Below are 26,587 nucleotides of genomic sequence, written 5' to 3'. Positions count from 1 at the left end.
TCATGTAGAAGGCCATGGGTCTTCCTTTCCTGGGTCTGGGCCTTTGCAATGAGTGTCAGTGGCATGGTACTGGAGTGCCCACTGCCACCTTCTCTGACCCATGTTGACCTTGGCAACTCCCTGGCCTCCAGAAAGTTGTGTGCCCCAGGCGTACGTTCCCCAGGGGTTAGTGCCTCAATTTCGTCCTGTCTGCTCCCCTTCCTTTCCAGATTCAGTGCAGGGGACATCTTTGGGGGTTAAACAAGATGGGGGGGGGGAATTGTCACTGATAATAGTTTCAAGCATTTTTCTATTTTCTCTTTCTACTGATCTTTCTGTTGGTTTGAGGTTTGATTTTGGGTAAGCAACTTCAACTGAAGTCTTAGGGAAATATCCCTTCTCCAATCTTAATCTGTCACATACACATTATTAGTTTCCTTTCTAGGAGAGTAATCTAAAGAGTCCTGAATATCTAACTGCCACTGAGCAGCCGTTCCAAGTGCCTGTGCCAGATCCCAGGTGCCCAGCCAGCCTGCTTCCTTGGTGCCTCTTTCACAGCTCTTCACCTGGAGGCAATGGCTATTCAGCTTCATGGAGTTCTCAGTGATTTTTTTGAGTGATGGACTGTCATATCTGATTCCTGGGGGATAGAAGCAACTGCATGCTAGGAATGGATGAAGCAACCCAGAAGCCTTGGGGAATTAAGGAACAAGAATTGGGTGCCGGTATTCTGTGCCTCAAAAGTTGATTCTACACCAACCAAAGTTCATCCAGCACCATCTTGTCCAAATGATGGGAAGGTCTGGTGGAAGCTTGTTCTGGCTGTTTTGAGGTTTCTTTTGGGAGTGTTTGGAAGTCCCTATTTATTATGCACTAATTGAATGGGTCTTTGTTGTGTCTCAGCATCACTAAGTCAGCGTGGAGGGGAAATGCTATTCTGTGGGTCAATGTTATAAAAGCTAGCAAAACCCAATAAATACAGTCTTTCAGAATCTATTTGCAGTGACTCCCCCACCCCCTTTCCTTTTGCCCTTTTCCACCTGTAAATGTCACAATTGAAGGTTAAAGTTTTGGGAGCAACATGTCCTAGCCTATGGGAAAATAATCATTTGGAGAGAAATGTGGTTTCCATGGGACCTGTATATACTTTTGGCCTCTGTTTGCATTTCCAGGCCAGTTGGAAATTATTTAAAAGAGCTGGCTACAGTCTAGAGTTACATCATGGACCTAGACATGTATGGTTATAAAAATCAGCATGCCTGGCCTGATTTAGATTTTGAAAGGCATTTGTGCTACTGTAGTTGGGATCCTGGAGGGATGTCATTGAATGCTGAGATATATTTAGGGACAGAATCTAAGTGAGAACATTATGGCCAAATGGTCATTTATGGAGCCATTGGTTCTGTCCATCAAAGGGGCAGGTCCCCAGCAGGGCTGGAGATCGAAGCATATCTTTCCCTGCCTGCTTCAGAATGGTAGCCCAACTTCAGCAGACCTCCAGAACATTCAGAGGCTGATCCAGCTGCAGCTCTGAGCCCTCTAAAACTTCATAGTCCTGTGTGATCTGAAGCAAAGCTCCCTGAGCCTTTATAACTTGTTCTGTCCAGGGCCATGGCCTACACTGTGAGAAACTTCTGCTGCCAGTTACCACTCCACTGTGTCAGGAGCCTGTGTTTTAATGTTGAGACTGGTGTAGAATGACAGCTGCCACAGGGTTTCCTATGTTCTTAACCACCTAAAGCATGGCTTTCTGATGTTACTCCCAGCAGTATATGCCTTGCCTCTCATCCTTTTCTAGAATGCAAGGTTCCTCCTCTGCCTGCCTGCTTGTCTGTCTCTGTCTGTCTGTCTGTCTGTCTTTCTTTGTGTGTGTGTTGTGACTGAATCTTACTGACTGGGTCAGAACTTTCTACAGGAGCAACTTGAGCTGTTATTGTCAGGGCCCGGGTAGGCCCTTTAAGCCCTTTAGTCTTGTGAGGCTGTTCTGATTCCCTCCACATGTGTCTCATGAGTGAGTCCTGGCTTCTCAAGGTCTGGTGGCAAAGCAGTCTTACTGAGGCAAGTATGAAGACTCCCTAGGAAGTCTGAAATACGACAATGAGGTTTTAAGATGTTACATTTTAATGTGTTCATTCTGGTCATTAGCTAGGCACTGTGTGTGTGTGTGTGTGTGTGTGTGTGTGTGTGTGTGTGTGTGTGTGCGCGCGCGCGCATTTGAGAGAGAGGTGCAAGGGCTAAGTCAGAGCAGAGGAGGAGCAGGAGGAAGCAACATTGGACTCATAGACTGATCTTTTTTCTTCCTTTGGATAACCTATCTAAAGTGTGGGTGGGGGGTGCTGGCCTCAAGACCTTCTCTTACCAGAGAAAGGGGAGGGTTAGGAGAATGCACTGACAGTTTTGCTGTGTGTCTCACCATATTGCCCTCAGAAACATTCTGGAAGTTTTTGCCAGCTGCATTCTGTGCTAGAAGGGCAGCTGATCAAAATGAGGGAGATGTAGGTATACCCCAGGGACTGTCCCGCACATACTGAATTCATGAAAATTAGAGAGGAATAAAAGAGCTTGGGCTTTGTTGTTACTGGGAGGGGTACTAGGCCTTCAGCAGTTCACTCACTTCACAGCACAGCATATTTGGCCTAAACTCTGCATTTCCAGTTCCAAATTGTGGCCTTGGTGGTCACTCTACCTACCTGATGTTACAATCTTATGTCACTGCTGCTACCTACCATTCCAAACTAAGGATGTGGAAAGAGAGGCCAAATAGGGCTTTGGAAATAACTCTAATGAACTTGCTCTCAGTATTGACTGTCCCATGAGGGAAAGAAAAGGCAAGAAGGAAGAGGATGACCCTGAGGACAAACTGGATCTCTGCAGCCAGAGCTACCACTTTTTATGCTGAGTTGATCCCTGCTGGAAACTAGCTTGAAGGTGCATTCTGCAGAAATGCAGGGTTCTAAGCGAGTCAAGGCATGAGAGGTTCTCTACCCTGTCTCTGCCACTCCAGTCTGGGCTGGGAGAACCAAGAAGTGATGAATGCTTGTTGGGTGTGGTGATTCATGAGTATAATATCAGCACTTGGGAGGCTTATAAAGCAGGAGAATCAGCTTTTGAGACTTGTGTGGTTACACAATAAGTACTAGGCCAGCCTGAATGAGTGAGACTGTTTTAAGAAAACAAACTCCCCAGAAACATAGTGACTGCTTCTCTGCACCTGGAGACCTGAGGAAGCCTCAGATGATCACCAAGTAATCTGCAGAACTTCAACAGAAACAGAAGCTGCTTCAGTTAATAACTCCTCTTTCCCTCACATAGTTCAGGGAAGGCACACCTTGGGTAGCTAAGGGGGCTGTGCAGAGAAACATGGCTATTCTGATGTCCTGGGTCTTCTGGGATTAGGAGGCTGCTTCTGGCACCTGCAATGTTTCTAGCACCAGGTGCTTGGTGATGTGAACCTAGGAGGCAGTCTGATACAAGGGAAAGAGCACTGGAAAGGGAATTGGGACCATTTTGCCTAGCAATGCAGCAAACCATCTTAGTCACCATGGGTAGGCTGAAACAAGGTTGGAGTGAAACTTTCTGGAAGACATTCCAAAAGGCTTCATTGTCTCCCGAAGAAAAATATGTGCACTGTTTTTGAAGGCTGTCCCACAAGGAGACTGTCTGTAAATGAAGTGGCGTTCTTGACTCCTTTTTCAGAGCAGATAAAATGCTGAATCAGAATTCATCACTGTGTCTTCTGATCCTGTGACAGGGAGCTATCTATCCACCTTTAAGAAGGAAAAAGAACAGATTCTCTGTGAAGTCAGTGTGAGGACAGAGAGGCACCGTCCTCCTATGATGCTCTCCCCAGGGAACATAAGCTCTTTCTTCTGGATTCCTGCTGTTGGCTCTAGGCAGGGGTGGCATTATGTGGGTTCCCTCTGTTCTCTTCTAGCCCCACTTGTTGCACAGGATCTAGCTTTGTTCTATTGACATCAAGGTGTCTATGAGGGCCAGCTGTGATGGGGCCTTTGTCAGCCTGTGCCCAGCAAGGGTGGCACCAGCTTGCTGTTGGATGAGTAGTAGGCTCCCGGTTGGGCTTTCCTATTTTTGTTTACAAAAACACCATTAAAAAGTATTGCCTCTTGTGTTGCTGAGGTCTGACTACAATGTATGCATTTGATGGAGGTAAGTCAAGGCCTAGAAGGGGACCTCCACCTAAAGGCAAGAAAAATACAAGTAAGAATGCAAAAACAAGCCACACAGACATCTCACTTGGTACCAGTGGCAGGGGAGCAAGCATATAGTGGGTGTAGTAGTGCCTTGTCTGTCTAGAAGGCCTGTGTTGAGGAACCTAAGGGCTCTCGAGGCTACTATTCAGTCAGACAGCAATGGAATGTCATGGTAAAGGAGACGGGAATGCATGTAGATCACTAGTTCCTGGGTCAGGAAGCATGTTTCCACCAGGAAGCAAGGCTAAGAAAGAATCAGAGAAAGGCTCTAGTCATTGAGTCTTCCCGCCCTCCTGCCCTCCAGCCTGGGCTGTTGCTAGTCAGAGAAGAGGCTGGCAAAAGACTTCCTCAGGTTGCGGATGGTCTCAGCCTTGGCCTCATCTTCGCTTGGGGTCCCTCGATGGGAGGCATCAGATGTGCTGAGGCTGTTAGTCAGGGACTGAGATTTGCTGAAACAGAAAGCAAAAGTTTGGGGATAGTCATGGCTGGAACCCCCATGAAAATGAGTCTGCGGTTGGCCCTGAAGCCCACTGGATGGTGAGACCAGAAATCAGGCATTACAGTGTGTACACGATGCTAGCCTAACGTTTGCAAGGTGGGAGGTATTGTCCTCATTTTCTTAGGTATAGAAATTGGGGTTCCCAGAGTATTTGACTTGGATAAGCCTTCTAGCAAGAAGTAGGGTATGTACACTGCTTAGATTATTACCCCCCCCCCCTTTCAAGGCTGCTCTGATTTGTGGGGCTGTGTCAGCCATGGTGGGCTAACAGGCTCCAGTTATTCCCACAGGGTTTCCAGCATTAGTTGAGAAATCAGGCAATCCCTGTTCTAGGTTCCTTCTCTCATTGAGGGATCAGAGAGGCCCTTGGGCATGTCTGTGGAGGACTGCCTTGACTGTTAATTGATGTAGGATGGTTCAGCCACTGTAAGCAGCACCATTCCCTGGACAGGTGGTTTCGGGCTATATGAGAAAGCTATGTGAGCATGAGTCAGTCAGCAAATGAGGAAATCAGCAAATACCATTTTCCCCATAGTTTCTGCTTCCTGTTTGAGTTCCTTTCCTGATTTCTCTCAATGATGAGCTGTGAACTGGAAGTTAAAACAAATCTTCCCCTCCCCTAAGTTGTTTAGAAAATTGTTTTAAAAAGATTTTATTTGTATTTTATATGCATAGGTGTTTTGCCCTCATGCATCACATGCATGTAGTACCCAGAGGGGCCAGAAGAGGGTGTCAGAGCTCCCGGAAATGGGATACAGACAGGTTTTTTTTTTCCTTTAATCGTTGTTTATTCACTTACTTAATATGAACCAAAGACTGTTCAAACCACTTTAAACTAGATACCTACAACAACCTTTACTAGGTAGCTGCCATTCTCACCTCCACTTTACATAAGGGAAGGTGGAGTCACAGAAAAATTCAGCAACTTTCTGAAGATAACTTAGCTGTAATTGGACAGAACTGGAATTCCTGGCAGTTCAGCTCTATGTTGCATCATAAAATTATTATGTTGGGGTTTTCTTTTTTTTTTTTTAATTCTTTATTAATTACACTTTATTCACTTTGTATCCCCCCCTTACAGACGGTTTTTTAAGATGCTGGGAACTGAACCCTGATCCTCTGGAAGAGTGGTTTTTTTTTTTTTTAATTTTTTAATTAAAAAAGGACTAAATTTTATTGACAAACTGCTGCAGACATTTTGACATAAGTTTAAGCTACCTATTTAGGCAGACTTACACATGTAGCATTTAATCTAACACAAACAAAATGGGAGGATGGTACAAATCCATTAGGACTTTAACTTATGTAGAAAGTGGATTTTGATTCCTTTGGAAGAGTGTTCTTCATTAGTGGTTTTAACCACTGAGCCAACCTTCCAGCCCCTCTAAAACTGCTTTTTGCCAGAGTGTTTTTATCACAGCAACAGAAAGGAAACTAGACCAACCAGGAAACTCTTTTTCTTTAGTGGCATAAATTTGGGTTTGTCTGCTACACAGGAAGTGATGGTCTGGGGATCATGAGGACATGGTGTGGCCTAATCTGTACTTTGAAATTGCTGGTCCCTGCTCCACAAAAGCCACCCTATAGGTCTACTTCCCTCCATTTGAATCCTAGGCAAGACTTTGTTGGGTTCTCTTTTAGTTCCTGGCCCTGAATCAACTCATCTTTGGACATGCTCCAGCTCTATACCTATTCAGGCTCCCAAATACTTACTTGAGGTGCGGGTGAGGTGATGCTAGTTTTTGGGGCTCCTCACCCTGCTGGGAGGTGCTGCGGCCCTGCACAGGTGGCCGGGGATGAGAGCTGAGGCTGGCACTTGGCTTGGAGGCCTGGTTTGGAGAGTTGCTACCAGATGCCCTGGATAGCTGTGGAGAGCCTGGTGACCTTTGCTGTTGTGGAGATCCTGACTGGGGGCTCACAGGCTGCTGGCCTTGTGGAGAAAGCCTCTGTTGGGATGGACTTCTAGATCTGGGAGGCTGAGGAGACTGAGCCTGACGAGGGGCCCCTACAAGCCAAAGAAAGAGTTAAAGTTCAATTTGTCTTAGAAATAAATGTGGCTGTGCACTCAGCACATGTTTATTTATTAACATATTGTTTATGACTGAAAACTAAAAACAACACAGATGCCAGATCTCAGGGAGGTGGTTAGGAACACCAAGAAACAACTAGATGGCTGGGAACGTAGTTCAGTTGGTGAGGTACTTGTCTACCTGTAATTGATTCCCAGCACAGTTAGGCATAGTGATGCATGCCTGTAGTCCCAGAATTCAGGAGGCAGAGACAAAAAGATGAAGAGTTCAGAGTCAGCCAGGTGTGGTGGTGCACACCTTTAATCCCAGAACTTGAGAGGTAGAGACAGGTGGGATGTCTATGAGTTTGAGGCCAGAACAGCCAAGACTACACAGAGAAACCCTGTCTTGAAACAAAAAGATTTCAAAGTCAATGTTGTCACTGATGCTGCAGAGGATTCAAGACCAGACCCTGTGTCAAAACAAAACAGCCACCAGAAAACATCTAGATAATGGAGTGTGGGCGGACTGTCACATGTGTCGGCAGTAACATTAACTGATCTGTTGGCAGTATGTGCCTAGTATACAACACTAAACAGAAAGAGAAAACGCAGTTTATAGATAGTGTAGATTCGTTTTTCATTTTGGCATTAATGTATGGACCACATAATAAAGAAACATTGGAAAGCTGCATATTATAAAGGGTGGACCACGCACTCTGCTTAGAAAAGATGGGCCTCACAACCATTCAGTGTACAGGTGTATTTGTGCGGCAATTACTTCAGGATAGGGATTTGGCATGGTGTTATAGACAGAAATATGTTTTCTTAAATTAATGTTGATACCCTAATCCTCAGTGTGACTGTATTGGAGACAGGGTCTTTAAGGAGGTAATTAAGGTTAAAGGTCATGGGGTGAGGTTTTGATGCAAATGGGGATGGAGTCCTTATATGAAAAGGAAGAGGCAATCAGGAAGATCTACAGAGACAAGTGTAGTGACCACATCTGTAATCCCTGCCCTTAGGAAGCTGAGGTGGGAGGGCTGTGGCAAGTTTTAGGATAGGCTTGATTCTACAGTGAATTTCAGTCCAGCCTGAGTTTAGAGAGAGATACTATCAAATACCAAGACTTAGTTCCCATTTGGTGGACGACGTAGTTCTCTTTCTAAAGAGAATAAACATAAGGAAAATACCAATGGATTCTTAGCTCTGTGAAAATAAAGAAGGGAAGACCAGGGCCTTAGGCAAATGGCAAGTCCCTCTGTCACCAAGGGGGCATCCCCTACTAACCACCAGGGGATGCTGGGTAGGAAAATAGGTTGAGTATTTCTAAAACATCTGTGTTTTCCAGAGAGTGTTGACCAGGAGTGGGGTTGGGAGACTTAAGATAAAATCCAGATGTTTAAGTAAAAGTTTTATGATTTTTGTATGTTGACTACTTTTTTTTTTTTTCTCAACAGAATTCAGGTCACAAAAACATCTTTTTCTTCTTTCATCTTAAGCTCCTCATCCCTACCCCCAGGTTGATACTATCTTGGAAAGTCTGTGTCTTGGTTCAGTAACTAATTAACTAATTTTTATGTTTCTGTTTTACCCCTGGGGTCCATTAAGAGATACTTCCATTATTTCTTACAGCTTTTTGGCAAAGCAAACAACTTAGTATTTTTTTACTTGATCATATACTATGTCTCTCTCTCTGTGTGAATGTGTGTGTGTGATTTTTTTGTATGTGTGATTTTTCTAAGCACAGAATTGACCCTAAAAAGATGAAGTTTATGAAAAGAAAACCTGATATTCTTGAGTTCAAAAATGAGTTCAAAACAAGTCACTAGTGTGATCCTGTTATTTATAGAAATTGGTGAAAATGTTTTAAAATTAGTCCTGTTATTTTTGGTCTGAATGTTAATTCACTGAGCATTTCCTTTAATTATCTTAATTGGTTTTAAATTAATTATTTTCAACTCACTCACGTAGTATCTAACCACATATTTCTTAAAATAATCTTTCTTTATCAAGCATGCTTCTCTTCTGGGCCAAAGAGAAGTTCAGAACATATGAGTTCTCTGTTTTTTTTTTTTTTTTTTTAACCACAATAAAAAGTGGTTTTAAAGAGTCAGTTATGGGCAGAGTGGGAAAGGAGGGGGCAGGGCTAGGGGATTAGTAGGGTGGTGAATACAGAGTTTGGGGCCATTTGTAACTATGGTATTATTGTCAGGTTGGAGGGGAGAAGGGCTACATGTGCCAGAAGGATTGCTAATGAGAACTGCAAAAAGCAACCTATCATTTAGAATTGCTGGCAAGATGGCAGGTATTAATAGTAAGAGCTGTGTAATTGTCATTAATAGTAAATTATTAAGGAGGACTGAAGCCCTGTAAATACCACCCTCTTTGTTGAACCCCTTCCTAATGGCCATCAAAGATATCCTATAGACACGGAAGCTGTTATTTCCTCCATTTGCAGGGGTATCTGCACTTACCTAAAAGAGAAAAGTGATCAGGCTGGAACTGAACAAAATGCATCTACACTGCCAGGAGAAAACTACTGTGCTTCATACAGTGTATATACAGGGTTTGCTTTAGTTTGTGTCTTAAAGGGCCCCAAAGCTCTGTTAGAGGCTTAGTCCTTTTTTGTGTCATTCTGAGGATAAAGTAGAAGGGGCAGGGTGTATTGGAAGTTAGGTCCCTGGGCACATGCCCTTGAAAGGGAGATTTAATTCCTTTCTCTCTGTGTTTCCCTGCTGTCATGTCTTTCTTCATGACATGCTCCTACTGCTGTGAATACTATGTCATCACAGGACCCAAAGCAGTGACTGCACATCTGAAACAGGATCCTTTTAAAATTTATTTCAGGTGTTTTGTTTTGATGGGAAGCTCACCAACACAGTGGTAGGCCCCTGCCATCATCTCCCTTTGTTAAATTTCTGCTGCTTTTCCCAGGGTGTGGGTGGAGGACAGCATAGACCTAGACAAGAAAGATGGATGGGCAAGCCCTGCATGAGGCTAGCAGGTTACTGTCCACAAAATTACTCTTACTGTTATTTATTGTGAAGGGATCTGAGTTATTCAAGCCGTGGAGACTTGTCACTATAGAGAATAAAATAAAATTTCAGGAGAAAGTCTCAGAAATAAATGGGGAAGGCTAACTGTGGCTTCTCGAATAAACACAGTTTTGGATATGCGATTATATGGCTCCTTCCTCCTTCTGTGTGTGTGCATATCTGTGTGGGCACAACCTGCCTGTGGAGGTTTTTTTTTTTTCCCCCTCAAGCTCTCCAGTAGCCTACTTAACAAACTGGCCTCAGAGATTCCCTCCATCTCCACCTCTTCAGCTCTATTATTACAAATATATTACATAGTGTTACAAACATAGACACATTCATGTGTTTGTTTGTTTGTTTGTTTGTTTTGTTTTCAGTATGGGTACTAGAGATGGACATCAAGTCCTCATACTTGCAAGACATGCCCTTACCCAGTAAGCTGTCTCCTCAGCCTCCCACTCCTTATTTGGAAACAAGATCTCATAGTGTTGCTTAGGGTGGCCTGACATTGAACTCACTTGGTAGCCCAGGCTAGCGTAAACTCACAGCAATCCTCATGTCTCAGTTGTTTTGTTTTGTTCTTATGCTGGGATTACAGACGTGACTCATCATGCTTTGCTTGTTATATTCTGAGAAGACTGAACACAGACAATGAGAATTAAGATGCCACCTAACTAGTCAATATAATTTTGATTACTGTGTATACATTTGGAGTATATTGGGGATCAGTCAGTTTCAAAGGCATTTATATAAGAAAGTAAGCTAATCTGGAGGGTTATGTTAAGTAAATAAGGTAATGGGGAAAGGAAGGAAAGAGAGAGAGAGAAGGCTGAAAGGGATGGAGGGAAGAAGGAGGGAGCTGTTTTTCCTAGAGCTGTGGAAGAGGAAGCCATCTGGTGCCCAAGGCCCATTTCCTCCAAGAAGCAACAAATTTGTTGCTTTAATAGATGTGACTAGAAAGCTCAGGATGGGATGGAAATGCCTTCAGTCGAGATTGCAAGGAGATCTCCCACCTTGGCATCTCCATGCCAAGATGAAGCTCCAGCTGGCCCAGAGCATCCAGGCTCAGCAAACTGATCTGCTGCAGGAGACATGCTTCCTGGGCGCTCCTCTTGAGCCCATGCATGGGAACCTCCACAACTGACCTTCCTCCAGCAAGTCTTTAGCTATTCTCATGATATCTCCTCCTCTTGCTGTCCATTCTGTATCTACTCTCTAACAAGCGGTGCCTCTTTTGGAGCAGGGTAGGGATGGTTTTTAGAAGAATGGCTGAAGGTTTAATGTTCTGGGCTTCTTTCTTCTTTCTCACTCTAGCTGATTGGCTCACAAATGCATACTCAGGCACCACTAGTGGCTAGAAATAACATTTCCCAGAAGGTTTGAAAATCCAGGCTTGTAAACCTGCTATGTTCTCGTTGTGCCTTCCTGGCAAAGCTTCAGTTTCCTACTTGGGAAAAGGGAAACATTGATGCTTCCTCTGCAAAGCTGCTGGGAGGATGAAAATGTGAGTATAGGAGGGAATGGCCCTAACCCAGGGCCTGGCATGCCCTCTTAGGGTCTTCATTCTGCAGATGGAAGAAGTGTGCATAGCCCAAGGATAAAGTTCAAGATGGATTGTCTATAACAGTGGTTCTCAACCTATGGGTTGTGATCCTTTTGGAGGGGCAAGCAACCCTTTCACAGGGGTCACCTAAGACCATCAGAAAACACAGATATTTATATTATGATTCACAACAGTAGCATAACTACAGTTATAAAATAGCAACAAAAATAATTTTATGGTTGGGGGGGTCACCACAACATGGGAAACTGTATTAAAGGGTCAAAACATTAGAAAGTTTGAGAGCTACTGCTCCAGCAACACATTTTTATTGATTTAGTTATTATTTAATTACTCTGTGTATATGTACACACCCTTGGATGTGCAAATGGAGGTCAGAGGACACTGAGTGTCTTCCTCTATTGCTTCCTACCTTGGACAGTTTAGACAGTGGTCCTTAGCCTTTTTAATGCTATGACTCCTAAATACAGTTTCCTATGTTGTGGTGACTTCCATTAAATTATTTTGTTGCAATCTGAGCACAGGGGTCTTTCCTGAGACTGATACTCCATCCAAGGACCATGCATGGAGATAACCTAAGACCTCTGCACAGATGTAGCCCATAGCAGTTCAGGGCCCAAGTGGGTTCCATAATAATAGGAACAGGGACTATCTCTGACATGAACTCATTGGCCTGCTCTTTAATTACCTCCCTCTGAGAGGGGAGCAGCATTACCAGGCCACAGAATAAGACAATGCAGCCACTCCTGATGAGACCTAATTGACTAGGATCAGAAGGAAGGAAAAGAAGACCTCCCCTATCAGTGGACTTGGGTAGGGACATGCGTGCAGAGTGGGGAGGAAGGGAGGGATTGGGATGGGAGAAGGGAGGGAACCACAGGGGGGATAAAAAGTGAATAAAGTGTAATTAATAAAGAAAAAATGTAAAGACCTAATTAGAAAAAAAAAAGACACTCAGCTTTAAAACTTAATGAAAGAAAATTAGAATGGTAAGAAAACTCATGAGAAACAAGAGCAGAATTAAGAGCACAGAGAATAAACTGGAAGACACTGAGTAATGGCAGGATGGGGAGAAGAGAAGAGAGGATCAACATAAACAATCTGTTTGAATATGTCAATTAAAATAATAAAATTGTAAAAATAAATGATATTCTAATGCATGTACAATAAAAATTATTTTGTTGCTACTCCATTAACTGCAATTTTGCTATGATTATGAATTTTAATATAAATGTCTGATATGTAGGATATGTGATATGCGACAAAAGAGGGGTTGTGACCCACAGGTTGAAAAGCACTGCTTTATATAGTCTCTCATTGAACCTGAAGCCTGCCATGTCAGCTAGAAGTCTAGCTGACTACTTGGCAGCAAGTGCCCAAGAACTCTCTTCCCCCAGTGCTGCTGCAACAGGCTTGTTTGGCTATGCCCAGCTTGTTTATATGAGTGCTGGGTTTTAACTCAGGTTCTCATGCATGCACAGAAGAAGCTCTTACTGGTGAGCCACCTTTCAATGCTCTCAGTGATACAATATTTCTCAGTGTTTGTCCTGTGTCTTACCTTGTGGAGGTGGCCTTGGCTGTGGCTGTCCTAGTTGAGGTCCTAGCTGGCCTTGTCCTGGAGATTTTGCAGGTTTAGTCTGTGGACCCTAGAGCAAGAGAAAGGAAGCCTGTGGCAACAGCATTACTGGGTGGGAGGAGAGGCTTTATATAGGTATCCTTTTTTTGAACTCCACGATAGAATGATTCTTAAGTGTACCTCATGGTAGATGTTCAGCATAGTCATAGCAGATGCTGCAAATGTCCCCTCCCTCCCAGAGGGAGTAGTTAAACTCCCTCCCTTGAGTTTAACTACTATTCCTGTGTCTATGAAAAGATGAGTTTCTGTGGGATAAGCAGAGACTAGAGTTGGGGAGAGGATTTGAAATATGCTGGCAAATTCTTTTAAGAGTGGTCTGGTGGTCCCTGGTGGGCTCTGTGCAGGGGAGAGGTGGGAGCTTGCTGGGTTGGGGGATGGTGAAGCAGGAGACATAATAGCCTCTATTGACTTGTGCCCTGGGAACACAGGGCATATGTGTCTATATATTCTTGCATACACAGGTGCATACACTTATGCTCAGGTTCAAGATGGAGACACTGAGATGAGCACTTTCAACAATCTTTCCAAAGACTGATGGAACAAGGAGTTTTCTTCCTAGGGAATATGTGGAGGAGGGGCCCCTGCATGGCTGCTGCCAGCCTCTGTCCTCACCCCATTCTCCTATATGATGCCTCCCTGGGGTTATCTCCATTGGATCCAGAGGGTTTTCATTCCAGAGCCACCAGTCTCTTTTGTTCTCAAGTGAATCTTACCCAAGGTCTCAGGGGTGAAGGTACTGTGCCCCCTGGCACCAGGAGTTGGCTCATCTTGGAGACAACAAGGTCAGCCATTAACTGCTTGTCCTCTTCCACGTGTTCTCCAATCAGGGGCATTGAACTGTCCATGACCTAGGGGGTGAGAAAGGGGGATGAAGAACCCTGAATAGTTTGGTTGGTTCCAGGAGTATTGACACTGGGCTCAAGACAGCATGACCACTAGATGGCAATGTCCTCCACACAAAGTGCTCAGCTGGGCCCTCAGCTGACTTCCAGTTCTCTCTAGTTCCTTCCGAACAGACTCCCTGGAATAAATTCAACTTAGCCTCCACACGCTGGAGTCCAGTAATGTGACCTGAACTTTTCTGTACTTTTCTTTGGGGCATTGGTCCCCACCCCCTCATTTCCCACTCCACCTTTCTCCCAGAATTGGGGCTGCCCCCCCTTCTGACCCAAGGTTAAGAATGGCCTTAGAGCTGGAAACTGGTGAGGGCTCAATTATAACAACAACTAAAAAATTGACACAGGCTGGAAGTGACTGAAGGTTAACAGAAAAGACAGAAGAGGAAAGACAGTGTCCTTGCCCCCCCCCCCCCCCCCCCCATCTCCCCGTAGGACACAGGCCTAAAATAAAACTCATTTTACTGGGAACCAGGCTGTTTTTAAGGAAGAAGAGATGGCAGTCCTGGGAGGTCAGAAGATGGGGAAACTGAGGCTCAGAGATGAGAGCCCCTGTCAAACCCTCTTTGCCCTTTGCTCCAGGATGAGGTAATCAGACACTCTTCATTTCTAGATCCTGTACCCAACTCTCTCTGCCCACCTTTCCCTGGCTAACTCCTTATCCATCATGAAACACTTAGTCAACCCTTCCTTCCTGAAGCCCTTTAAGGCAGCACAAATTCCTAGGAGCGCCTCTGTACCCATGTCTTTGCTGAGCTCACACAACTGTCCCATTGAAGCGCTTAGTCCCAGAACTGTCATTTACCATCTGTAAGCCCGCAAAGTCAGGGTGTCCTGTGTCCTGGAGGAAGCAGGGAGTTTCCTGCTCACTACAGTTTCATTGAGCCCTTATGCTATATGGGACACTATTCTAAGACCCAGGTGATGATGTCAGCTCTATTGCAGAGCAGCACTTTTCAGGGCTCAAGATGTGACTAGAATGTTCACCTTGCAGGCATTGGGGCCTTGGCTTCCATCTCCAGCACCTATTCCTAGATACCGAATTTGAGGGCAGCCTGGGCTACATGAGACTCTGTCTTAAAAGATGAGATGAGAAAAGTGACTGGTAAGTTCTATAGCACCTCTTGACCAGGTATTGGGCAGCTCTGCAGTAAGACTTCAGATGAGGCAGCCAGGATTTCAGGCCCATGTTTTGCTATGGACTGGCTTGGGGGAGAAGTTTCTTGTCTTCTCTGGGTCTATTTTCTGTCAACTGTAAACTAAGGGTTCAGGCAGCTGCTAAGACCATTCTGGCTGTGACTTTCAGGAGACTGTGAGTCCAAGCACCCAGTGTGCCTCGGAAACTGAAAAACAAACTAGGGTATGGTTATGGATCCCAGGAAGCCTGTCCCCAAATGAAGTTCTCTAGGCTCACAGGCAGTCTCCAGTTACAGTGCTGGAGTCTGTCCCCAAAGTTGCTGGACTCCCAGCAGCACTCTGCCTGTCACTCTTCCCTCCAATTTTGCCCACTTTCTGTCCTGGATTGTCCCCCACATTCTCAGCAGTGGAAAACATGGAGCCTGAGGTCAGGAACTGGAATCCCCACAGTGGACACAGCCAAAGGAAGTGGACACTCATTCTTACCAGGGAAACATCCCCCCCCACGATAACCAAGGTCATCCCCTGGCCCGGGTCAGAGAGGATGAGGTCCTCACTGAATGTGTCACACAAGTGCTGTTTTCACACAGATGTGCCTGTGAGACAGTGTTTTTGGATCTTTGCTGCCTCTTTTCCCCTTACTGGAAAAAATACATTTTATATTCCTAGAACAAGCTCCTTCTATTCCTGATCCCACCCCAACCCCAAAAGGAAAACAATTTTTTTAAATGTTTCTGAGAAATAGAAAAAATCTGAAAGCCATCTTTTGTTTGTTTGTTTGTTTGAGATTTTTCTGGAAAGTTGTTTTCTTGTGTTTAGAAGACTCAAACTCGCTTTTTGTTTGTTTTTAAATGTGAAGCATCTTTCATTCTTGCCCTCCTATAGTGTCTGGAACTGGTGCATATGGATATGGAGGCTTTTTGTGAAAGTGGAGAGATCTCAGAGATCTGAGCTCGCAGCAGTGTGTGTGTGTGTGTGTGTGTGTGTGTGTGTGTGTGTGTGGTGCTGAACCAAGAGAGGAGAGAACCAGTCACTATTCTTTTTTTGTTTGTTTGTTTGTTTGTTTGTTTAACTTTTAAAGATTTATTTATGTGTGTGAATGTTTGCCTGCATGTATGTATGTGTATGCATATTCCGGATGGCTATGAGCCACCATGTGGATGCTGAGAACCAAGCCTGCAAGTTTTTGACTCTAATCCATCTCTCCTATTCCCTGGTCCTCCTAACAGGATAGCACCCCTCTCCTACTCTCTTGCCATGTTTGAGCCTTATTCAATTGGTTTAGAGCCTGGTGCCCAGAGTGAAGAAATGAGAATGTGTGATCTCAAACCAGATTTATGTTTAGTGTCCTAGTGAGGAAAGGCAATACAGGGTGGTTTGACAGGTGCTACTGATGTCCCGCGTGAAGTGGCCCTTGACTTACCTCTGTTGTAGTAATAGTCAGAGGGAAAGTGGATTCTGGCTGAGATGAGGATGGGTTCTACACAGAAATGCTACTCACCTGGTGGTAGCATTGAGCCTTTCTGGTGAGCCAGTATTGAGACTGGGCTCACCAGAGTGTCCTGGGCTCCTGACCCCACTGCCAAGGGAGCCCTCTCTGACCTGGTGGTATACCTTCCTGCACAGCTATACTCCTACCCATTCAGGTACCTGGTACTGTCTGCCTGTTGGTCCCTGAGCAGTGGGGCAGACATGAGGGACTGGAGGACTGGCTGGCTATGTGGTCATCCCAGCCATGTGCCTATCGTTAGTTGCTCACACTTGTGGAGAGGCAGCTGCCGAGGAGGGTGGCCACAGGGCTTCTCACGTGTCCTGGGCTGGAGTCAGCTCATTCCTCTTTTATGGATTGAGAAGCAAGCCTCATGGAAGGAGTGAGCTGAAAGGACTACATGTGACTGTGGAGATGGGTGGCTGGGATTGGAGGGGAGCCCTGAGGCCACAGCGGTGTTTCAGGTTAAAGTTGTGGAAGTGTTGGAGGCTGGCAGGTGGAGAAGAAAGGAGAGGAAGCTCTGAAGAGGTTAGGAAGGGGTTGTAGAGGGAAGAGGATACTGTGGGATAGAGAGATGTATGGGTTACAGAAGGCTCTGGAGAGTGATTTTGGGTCCCATTGCCCATCTGTGAACATCTCTTACAATTCTATTTCTGGTACTTGCTTCTGTCCCTCCAGCCATACTCTGTATAATAGTGTCCCTTTGCTTAATAATGCCTGTCATCTTCTCTTGCGACCTGCAAATTCTGAATCTCCTGTGCTCAAGACTGTCTCAGAGTTACCCAGTGCCTGGCCCAAGGGATCCCCTGAAGCCCACGTTTGTTGAAAGAACATAAGGATGGAACCCTTGCATAGCTTTTGAACGATGAGGACACTGGCACAGAATATTGTGGACTCTTGGCCTGACAGGCTGAGAAAAATTGTGCTCCGAGTTTTGAACTCTGAAGTCAGAGTGCTGAGCAGAAAGGCTCACACTGTTGCTGCACAGCTGAGGTGGGTGCATGAAGCATGGAGGCAGATAACTCTGGGAGTGTCTTACTATGCCCTAAGCTACATGTGGCAGGCCAGGAGCCACGACATGGCTGCCATGTTGGGATTCAGCTTGGAATTTTTCCTGCTGGGGATGGTCCTGGCTGGACCCTCCTGCTTTATTCCTCACCTCGATGATATAATCTCTGCCATCCTTGCTGTGGACAGCCTTGACAGCACAGATGTCTAGGCCGCCGAACATTTCTGAGCAGCTGTCCACCCATAGCCTGTACCTGCAAAGACAGATGACTGACAGTGAACATGGGGTGAGAAACAAGAAGTCAGAGGGAGATGGGGATTTGGGAGGGGTGGGTTCATTGTGGGGGGTGGGGAATGAAGGCAGATCAAGAAGGGAGGGGACAGCTCAAGATAAAAAGCAGGGAGAAAGAGGGTAAGAATAAAGGAGGGAAAGAATGAGAATCAATAGATCTCAGAGACTCATGGTCACCCCTTTTGCTGCCCCAGGACTTTGGCTCTGCAGCAGTAGGAAGCTTGCCTTGCCCTCACCCAGAGCCATCCAGATACCCAGACACTCCTGCAGCCCTTTTCCCTTGGGAAAGCTGCTGGAAGGCCTCTAAATAATCCCTCCAGGCTGCCCTCCCTGCTTAGAGCCCCAGCCAGACAAGAGCCTGGAGGGGACAAAGGGCCTCATTCTCCCAGAGCCCGGAGAGGGTGGGGGACAGAGGAGCTCCTTTAGACAGCTCCTGACTTGCCCACAGGCCTGGCCCTCTGGACCAATTGCTTTTGTTCCTGTTCCAGTGACTGACAGCTGCAGGGCTAGTTTGCTTTGCTGTGAACAGATCTGGGCTGTGAACTTTGACCTTACAACAAGGGGTTGGTTGTATCTGGGGAGATCTTCTGGGCTTGCACTTGGCTTCCCTTGTGGACTGGATTTAGGAGTCACAGGGGACTTTGTGTCAATGTTCCTGCTTCTTTCCACTCTCTAGGGTCACACAAGACACTCCAACTTTCAGATCTATTTGTGTGTTTGAGCCACATGACCTATAATGAGGAGGGAGCATGGTTGAAGATTTCTAAGAACACATTCTTTGATTTTATCACTATGGCCCATGGAGTTCTAGAGAGAGGGTCTCTCTCTGAGGTTAGGCAGCAAGGCAGTAACATGGTCAAGTTCATTTAGATATCCCAGAACTGGAACCTAACCCTAGTTCTCTCATCCAACCACATCCAGGTTCATGCTGGGAGTAAAAGGCAGGATGAAGACCCCCACCGACTATAATCCAACTACGTGCATTCTGTGCCTGCCAGGATAAGTCCTCTTTCCTTCCCCTATCACCACAGATTGATCAGGGAGGGAGTGTTGAACTCATTTTTCAGATGAAAAGGCTGAGGTTTAGAGAGTATGAATAACAATAGCATGGCTTCCAGACCCAGATCCTTTCTGTGACCAGGTTGTACGCAAACCCCTCTCTCTCATTTGGAGCCTGCCACATGGAGGAACTGGAGTGTGTGTGTGCACATGCTTGTGTGCTCCTCCTCAAGCACATGTGTGGGTGCAGGCATGTTGGTTAGGAGTACATGTATACATGCATGAGTGTTAGGGCCCAAAGCTAACCTTGGCTGTTGTTTCCCAGGAGCCTTCCACCTTGTTTATTGAGACAATGTTTCCCATTGAAAGTGAGACTTGCTGAACAGTGTAGCCTGGCTGGCCAGCAAGCCCCAAGGATCTCCCTGTATTTGTCTCCCTGATGCTGGGATCACAGCCACATGCTTCCATACCTGCCTGGCTTTTTTATTTGGGGTCTGAGAATCGAACTTATGCCCTCATGCTTGTGTGGAAAGTACTTTATGGCCTGATCTGTCTGCCCGGCTGGTGATTTCAATGTTTGCTGTTATTTCCTTAGTGATTTTGGGAGAATCTCTTTCTTCTGATGTCTCAGTTTCCTTTATTAGATTCCTCTTGTGTTTAGGGTAATGAAGCCCATGCACAGATAAATGGGCAGCTCCTGGCAGGGCTCTACCCCGTGTTATTGAACCTCTACCTATTTTCTTCTTCTTTTTAAATAATTTATTTTTTAATTACAATTTATTCACTTTGTATCCCAGCTGTAGCCCCCTCCCTCGACCCCTCCCAATTCCATGCTCCTTCTCTTTTCTCCTCCCATGCCCCTCCCCCAGTCCACTGATAGAGGAGGTCCTATCTCTCTGACTTTAGCCTATCAGGTCTCATCAGGCCTGTCTGCATCCCTTCCTCCGTGGCCTGGCAAGGCTGCCCTCCTCCAGGGGGAGAGGAGCCTCTACCTATTTTTAATCCATCCTACAAGACTCTGACTGATGTTCAGCCACATGTGCAACAGCTTCCATCCATGGAGTCTTGACAGGCTTCTTGGTTAGGGTATTGGCCAGGTATCAGGGCTACCGTATTTGGTACTGGTTGCTGACTCATGGGACAGAACATGCTCAAGGAGCACTATGCCTTGACACTCATGAGTCAAGGTACTTCCTGTGTGAGAGAGAAGTCTAGACTTAGGGCTGGAGGCAACCAGATTCCAGAGGCTGTTTTCAAATGATGAACATCTAGATTGTCTGTGTGCATCACCCCAGACCAGAAACTTGAGGAGCCAGGAAATCTGGGAAAGGTTCCCCTTCAACTGCATGGACTAGCACTAATCAAACTGCATGAAACTGCTTAGGAGTCAGGATGCCCAGCAAGCAGCTGAACCAAGAGGACTGGGCCTGCTTAAGGGTCTTCAGGGACTTTCCGACTATAAGAATGGGACTAGGGAGTTCTGTCCAGGCCGTGAGCACAGCTCTTGGCTGCATGAGGGACAGTGCATGCTAGGCTGAGCAGACCCTGTCCTGTGAAAGTTCTTTTTGGAGTCATCCTTGTGGCTTGAGACTGAACAGAACCACAGGATGGTGGTGTGCTGGAGCTATCTATGATAAACTTCTGAGGCAATGGAGACAGTAAGATTTACAGTCTGAGAAAGTCATGAAGAAGAGGCTGTCTATGAAGGTTCCCTGGGGAGGGATGTGCCTGGTACATGGCTCAATCCCACAAGACTAGCTGGTACAAGGAAGTTATCAGAGGAAGCTGTAGCCCCCACCTAGACTTGCTGAGAAGGGCAGATATTCACACTGGTAGGGACATGTGTGTGGGGGGGGTTAAGCAGCCCATAAGGTTCCAACCCAGGCTTTGGATGAAATGATAGGGATAAGGATGCTTTCTTTCTGTTGGACTTGACACTAAGATGTTAAGCCTGTGATGCTATGAACCAGTGTTGGAGAAAGTGTGATCCAACACAACCATGAAAGACATGATTTCAATAGAGGGGGGTGGAGATGGGGTCCTAGATCTCTCCTGAAAGCACACTTCTTGAGCTTTCATCAACAAAAGTTAATAACCCCCAAAACACAAACTGATGTGCTGTGTTCTGATGCTTGTAGCTACATGACAGTTCTTAAAGAGAACACAGTGCTTTTACCTCGGCCTCTTTGCTGTTCAGCACTCTGTGGCATGCAGCAGGTTCTCAGTGTTATGTGATCCTAAAGTGCAATTTCACTTGCTTGCAGGCAGTGTTCAGTGGGCTCCTAAGGAAGTTGTGTGTGACTGGTACGGTGAACAGGTGCCCAGCCCTTCCTTAGCTGAGAAGTCTAAACACAGCAGTGCTTAAAGGGAGAAAGGCCTGTAGGTCCCCCAGCTCCAGTGCACCCTGAAACACTCAATTTAAGGAGAACTGACTTCTCCCTCTTCATATGGTCTTAACAAGACCCATATCCATTTTTATGATGTTTTAATAAAACTGCTTTCTCCCAGTTATCTGCAAACAAATAAAGGCTCCCCACTCTCTTACTGAGGCAGCAAGGCAGGACCCAGAAGGCTTGAAGCCAAGACCTCAGTGTTTCACACTCACCTCAAGAACAGGAGGCAAACTACTTCTCTGAACTCTTATCATTCGAAAAAGTAATTTTGACAGGTACCTCATTGCTGATGCTGCCCAGATAGGAAAAAAAGCTGGGTGGTGCTCTGTGGGTGGGACCACTGGACAGAGGTTGGAATGCTATTCTCATGGATGCTGGTGTTTCTTTCCACACACTCTTTGTCTCTTACCTTTCTGTCATGGCCACCTGCTCCAGCATGGCAGAACCTGTATTGGCCTTCCAGTTTCCAGAGATGGAGGTTCTCCTGGGTTAGAACAAAGCACACATTAGGGATCTCTGTCACTAGTTCCTGCTTTTCTTTGGTGGTTAGGAAATGTTGTTTCAAATATCTGTTCCAAATTATACATAACATGTATTTTTGGATCTGTATTATGTTCTCAAATTTATTTTCCTTTCTGTAATTTCCACTAATGCTGACTGATTTATTTATTCCTGGATATTATTTTTCTAAATTTTCTAATTTTTTTGAAATTTAAAGATTAAATTGTATTTACTTATATTTTTTTTTATTTATTTTATGTTGTGTGCATGAGTGTTTTGTTTGAATGTGGTGTACCATGGTGTGCAATGCCCACAGAGTCCAGAAGACGGCAGCAGACACATGGAAACTGGAGTTATGGAAGCTTCCATGTGGATGCTAAAAACCAAACTGTGGTCCTCTTCAAGAGCAATAAAATGCTCTTAACTGCTGAGCCATCTCTCTAGCCTGTGGATTAAACTTTAGAAAAGTTGACACCTCAGATAAAATGGCACAAATTTTGGTGCTGCAGTCTCCATGCCAGATCTCACATGCTTGACTTTTAGCATCTTATAGTGCTAAGGTTTGGGAACCTTCGGCAAGTGATGCCCAGACAAAGGAAGTTAGATCATGCCCATGAAGGGACCATAGTACTTGTGGTCTTTTTCTTGGCTTCCTGGCTAACAATGCTCATAAGGTCATGAGTTTCCACGAACGTGTTACCACAGGCCCAAAGCAATATGGACAAGTAACCATGGGCTGAAGCCTCTGAAACTGTGAGCCTGAACAAACCTTTCTTCCCTTTAAGTTGATTATCTCAAGTATTTTGTTACAGTAATGGCAAAATTACCAATATGCATGACTTCTTGTTTTTGAGGAGAACTAGAGCAATGTACCACATGATGATTCTGGAAGTTTTAAAGGTTTAAATGTAGGAAAAATTACCTTAGGGATGAAGTGATTACTTTCCCATGGTAAAGAGTTTGGAAGGCTTTGTGATCTCTGCCTGTCTTGTCATCCCTTTTTAGTTCCTTTTTTGGACTTTGTTCTGCCTCAGTCATGACTGTTTTTCTTCTTAGAGCTTGCCTATACATGGCTTCTGTCTTGGTAAGCCTACACACTCACTTTTTTCCCTTTTGTCCCAGATAGCCTTTGTTACTGCCTTTGCCTTCCTAAGTCCTTGCTCATCTTTCAGGCTTCATTTGAATGTGGTTCCCTTGGAGTACACCTTCCTGGACTTATAAGGACTGCTCTGCCCTGCTTTCCCCCCTCTCCTCTCCTCTTGTCTCTTCTCCCCAGCCCTCTCCTCCTCCTCACCCACCCTTCCCCCCTCCCATTCTCTTGTCTCCTCATCTTTCTTTTCCTCTCACCTCCTAGCACCATGTTCAGGAGTGCTCATCTAACCTGTTCTGATAGAGGAGAAGCCCTAAAAATAAGGAACATGTTTCACTTCATCCCCTGGGCACACCATTCCAATGGGACTCAGAATGTAGTAGGCATCTGGTAGTTACTTACTGGGTGAGGAATGATGTATGCTGCAGAGAATCCAGGACACATTTCAAACCCTGTAAGCAGGCCCCCAATTAAATGTTCTATTTTATAAGTGCCTTCATCATGGTATCTCTTCAAAGCAATAGAACATTAACCAAGATACAGCCCATCACTGAGAAAAGCCAAGGCAGGAGCTCAAGTAGAAATTTGGAGCAGGAAGTAATGTAGAGATAATGGGAAATGCAGCCTGTTGGTTTGTGCACTAGTTCATGTTAAATTACCTCTCTTATATAGCCCAGGCTCACCTTCCCTGAGTTGGCACCACCTAAAACAGGTTGGGTCCTCCTCCATCAATTAGTAATCAAGAAAATGCCTCATAGACATAATAACATGGCCAATCTGACGGAGACAATTCTTCAACTGAGAGTTCTTCTTCTCAGGTATGCCTAATGTTTGTGTCAAATTGACAAGAACTCTGACAACAATGCTCATAAGGTCAGTCTATATCCTGAGATATGGTTTTGTCTGCAGGAGTAAAAGTGCATCCTCCTTAGGCTGCTCACTTCCTGCCTTTACTAGCTTTGAGAAAGAGGACTGGCACTGGTAAGTTAGCAATGGATATGAGCTCCATGGAAGCAAAAGTAATTCCAAAGTCACTGGATACAGCCCTAGAATGTATCTATTGTGATATGACTTGACAAATGAACAGCATTTGGCATAGTGAGTTGGTAAGAACTGATGAACAATGCGATTCTAACACTTTCTAGTAATATCCATGGCAGCACCTCCAGGTCTGTAACTTCTTCCTTGGTAAAAATGGAAGTAACTGTAGATTGGATAACCTTAGTGCTGTCCTTTGTGAATGAGAAGGAATAAACTCAGCACAAATGGGCTGTACTGTTATTTTCAGTAAGAGGAGATAAGAAAAGAAGGCATTCCAAGAGCTGAAGCAGCAGGAACTCAAGCCAGATTGCTCTCTTTCCAAAAGGACAATGACTGAGAGAGCTGGTACCTGAGGACTGCTTTGGGCATTTGAGACCTGTTTTCAAGGGCTTTACAATCAATAGCTCATATTGGCTTCATGGGACTGATGGAGATGGCACCAGTATTATCCTTCTCTCTTAACTGCAGATGCCCCCAAGCTGTACTCCACAAGCCCTTGACTCTCCATTCAGAGCTCATGGAGCTCATCATACATGTATGGAAGGGCCCTTTACCCATGACTTGAATGGGATGAAGCCAGTGGGATGTAGGATGGAATGAAGATAGTGGTCAGAGTATCCACCTGTACTATAATTGCCTTTAATTAACTAGGTTGGTGTAACAGAGGACCATGAACTGCGTGGTTTATAAACAGCAACTCATTTATTGTAGTTCAGGAGGCTGGGAAGTCCAACCTCAAGGTGCCTAAAAATTCATATTTGGTAAGGATCCATTTTTCTGGGTTTGCCTTCTTACTGTGCCTTCATGTAGTGGATGAAGCAAGGAATCCTTCTGAGTTCTTTTTCTAAAAATGCTGCCTTAACTGTTAGCCTGATACAACCTAGAATCATCTGAAAAAAGGAAAGATTAACTAGATCAGATTGTCCTATGAGCATGTCTGTGGAGATTGTCTTATTTGTCTTATTGATGCAGGAGGGTTCAGCCCACTGTGGGTGGCACTATTTCCTAGAGAGGTGGTTCTGGGCTATATAAGAAAGCTAACTAAGTATGGTCTAATAGTCAGCCAGCAAACAGCTTTCTTTCATGGTCTCTGCTTTAATTTTCTACTTGAGTTCCTGTCCCAACTTCCCTTAATTGCTTTTGTTTGAAGTGTTTTAACACAGTAACAGAACGGAACTAGAACAAGCATTGAATGCTTTCTGGGAGGTTCTATCCTAATAGTATAATCCCCCCTCTGAATCCTTTTCTTAAGATTAACACTTAAGAAGGATGGAATTTCAATATAAATTTGGGAAGGGGGTGTATAAGAGACCAAATGTACAACCTTGGAGGTGGAGGAAAGGCTTCTGGCCTGAATAATTTTGGACAAAGAGTGACAATATTAAGAGTAAAGGTAAATGAAAGGTTGAAACTGTTCACATGGATAAAAGTCAAGTAAGTAGCTCAATGAGTGATGGATGGTGGAGGCCAGCTTTTTCTTTTCTGGTACAGGAACTATAGACAGGCAATCCAGGAAGGCAAAAGTGACCCAGATGGAACTGGATGAAAGTCCAGGTATAGTGTGACTCCATTTAGAGTAACATACATGCATACAGATAGATGGGGAAATAATTATGATGCATGCATATGAGTGGGCATATGTATGTCTTGGCTGTGTATGCTAAGAGAATCTAAAGGCAGTCACACCTCAGAGGCAGCAAACAGAAAGGCCCGAGTGCAGAACAGCGTGTGGGCCAGAGGAGGATGAATAGCTATGAGCAGGGAGGACATTCTCAGCTGAAGTGTGACATTAGCCTCATCCCTTGGATGTGAACCAACCGAGGATCCAGGAATCTCTGTAACCAATGACAAATTGGAGCTGTCAGGCCAGAAAGGCTCAGCCTGAAGAATGCAGCAATGAGGTGATCCTCAGAAAAGAAACTGGGGCAAGGAGACACCAATGTCAAATGCAAATTCTAACAAGGAGGGGAAGAGGGAAATGTGGTGCCTCAAGAACACACTGGAGCACCTCACTGGGATGAGCCCAGATGATGCAGGGGCAGGAGATCTGATTCCTGAGACATGTGGGAGGACAACTGAAAGCAGTAATTGCTTTGGCTTGACCCAGGGGAAAGGAGAGAGTGGTTGTCTGACAGGATGGGGTAGAACTATCGCCGAACACTGGCTTTATCTCTTTTCTAAGACTATGTCCTTCTCCATAAAGTACCTTCATTTCTTCCTGTGTCCCACGCAACTGTGCAATTGCAACCAACTCGAAGCTTAAAATCATCCCCAGTCTTTAATCATCATCATAATAATGATAATAATAATATTTTATTTTTTATTTGTGTGTATGTGCATGTATATACGTGTTGAGGCTGGAGGAAAAACCTGGAGCATCATCCTCAGAATGCCATCTACCTCCTTTGCAACAAGGTCTTTCATTGGCTTAGAGCTTACCAATTAGAATAGACTGGCTGATCAAGGAATCAGAGAGAACCCCCTGTCTCTGTTTATATAGTGCTTGGATACAAGAGCATATGTTATTTCTGTTTTGTTTTTTTTGAGACAGGACCTCACTATGTAACTCTAGCTATGGAAGTTACTATGCAGACCAGTCTGGTCTCCAACTCCTAGAGATCCACCTGCCTCCCAAATACTGGAATTAAAGGTATACGCTTCCACACCCAGCCTCAGACCTGGTATTTTTATGTGGGATCTAGGTATTGAACTCAGTTTCTTATACTTGCAAGTGCTTTATTCATTGAAACACCCCCAGACCTATTTAAAATCTTGGGTATTGTTTTTGAGACAGGCTCTCTCACTGTGA

At 45.0% G+C, this 26,587-nt stretch overlaps 1 protein-coding gene across 1 annotated transcript in view; it reads right to left on the bottom strand.

Moving 5' to 3' along the window:
- Positions 1 to 451: 451 nt before the first annotated feature.
- Positions 452 to 26,587, bottom strand: part of Syn3 (synapsin III) — a 501,244-nt gene continuing 475,108 nt past the window's right edge. Inside the window, exons 9-14 of the mRNA XM_055627972.1 lie at positions 21,556 to 21,630; positions 17,614 to 17,716; positions 13,646 to 13,780; positions 12,855 to 12,942; positions 6,403 to 6,694; positions 452 to 4,639 (exon numbers count right to left, since the gene is read on the bottom strand). Coding sequence (XP_055483947.1) covers positions 4,507 to 4,639; positions 6,403 to 6,694; positions 12,855 to 12,942; positions 13,646 to 13,780; positions 17,614 to 17,716; positions 21,556 to 21,630 — 826 coding nt within the window. The 3' untranslated portion in view covers positions 452 to 4,506. The remainder of the gene's footprint in view (positions 4,640 to 6,402; positions 6,695 to 12,854; positions 12,943 to 13,645; positions 13,781 to 17,613; positions 17,717 to 21,555; positions 21,631 to 26,587) is intronic.

Source organism: Psammomys obesus, unplaced genomic scaffold, assembly GCF_907164565.1.
Source record: "Psammomys obesus unplaced genomic scaffold, mPsaObe1.curated_primary_1811, whole genome shotgun sequence".
Classification (NCBI taxonomy): Eukaryota; Metazoa; Chordata; class Mammalia; order Rodentia; family Muridae; genus Psammomys; species Psammomys obesus.
Note: the sequence above shows the minus strand (reverse complement) of the source record. Positions and strands in the feature narration are given on the sequence as shown.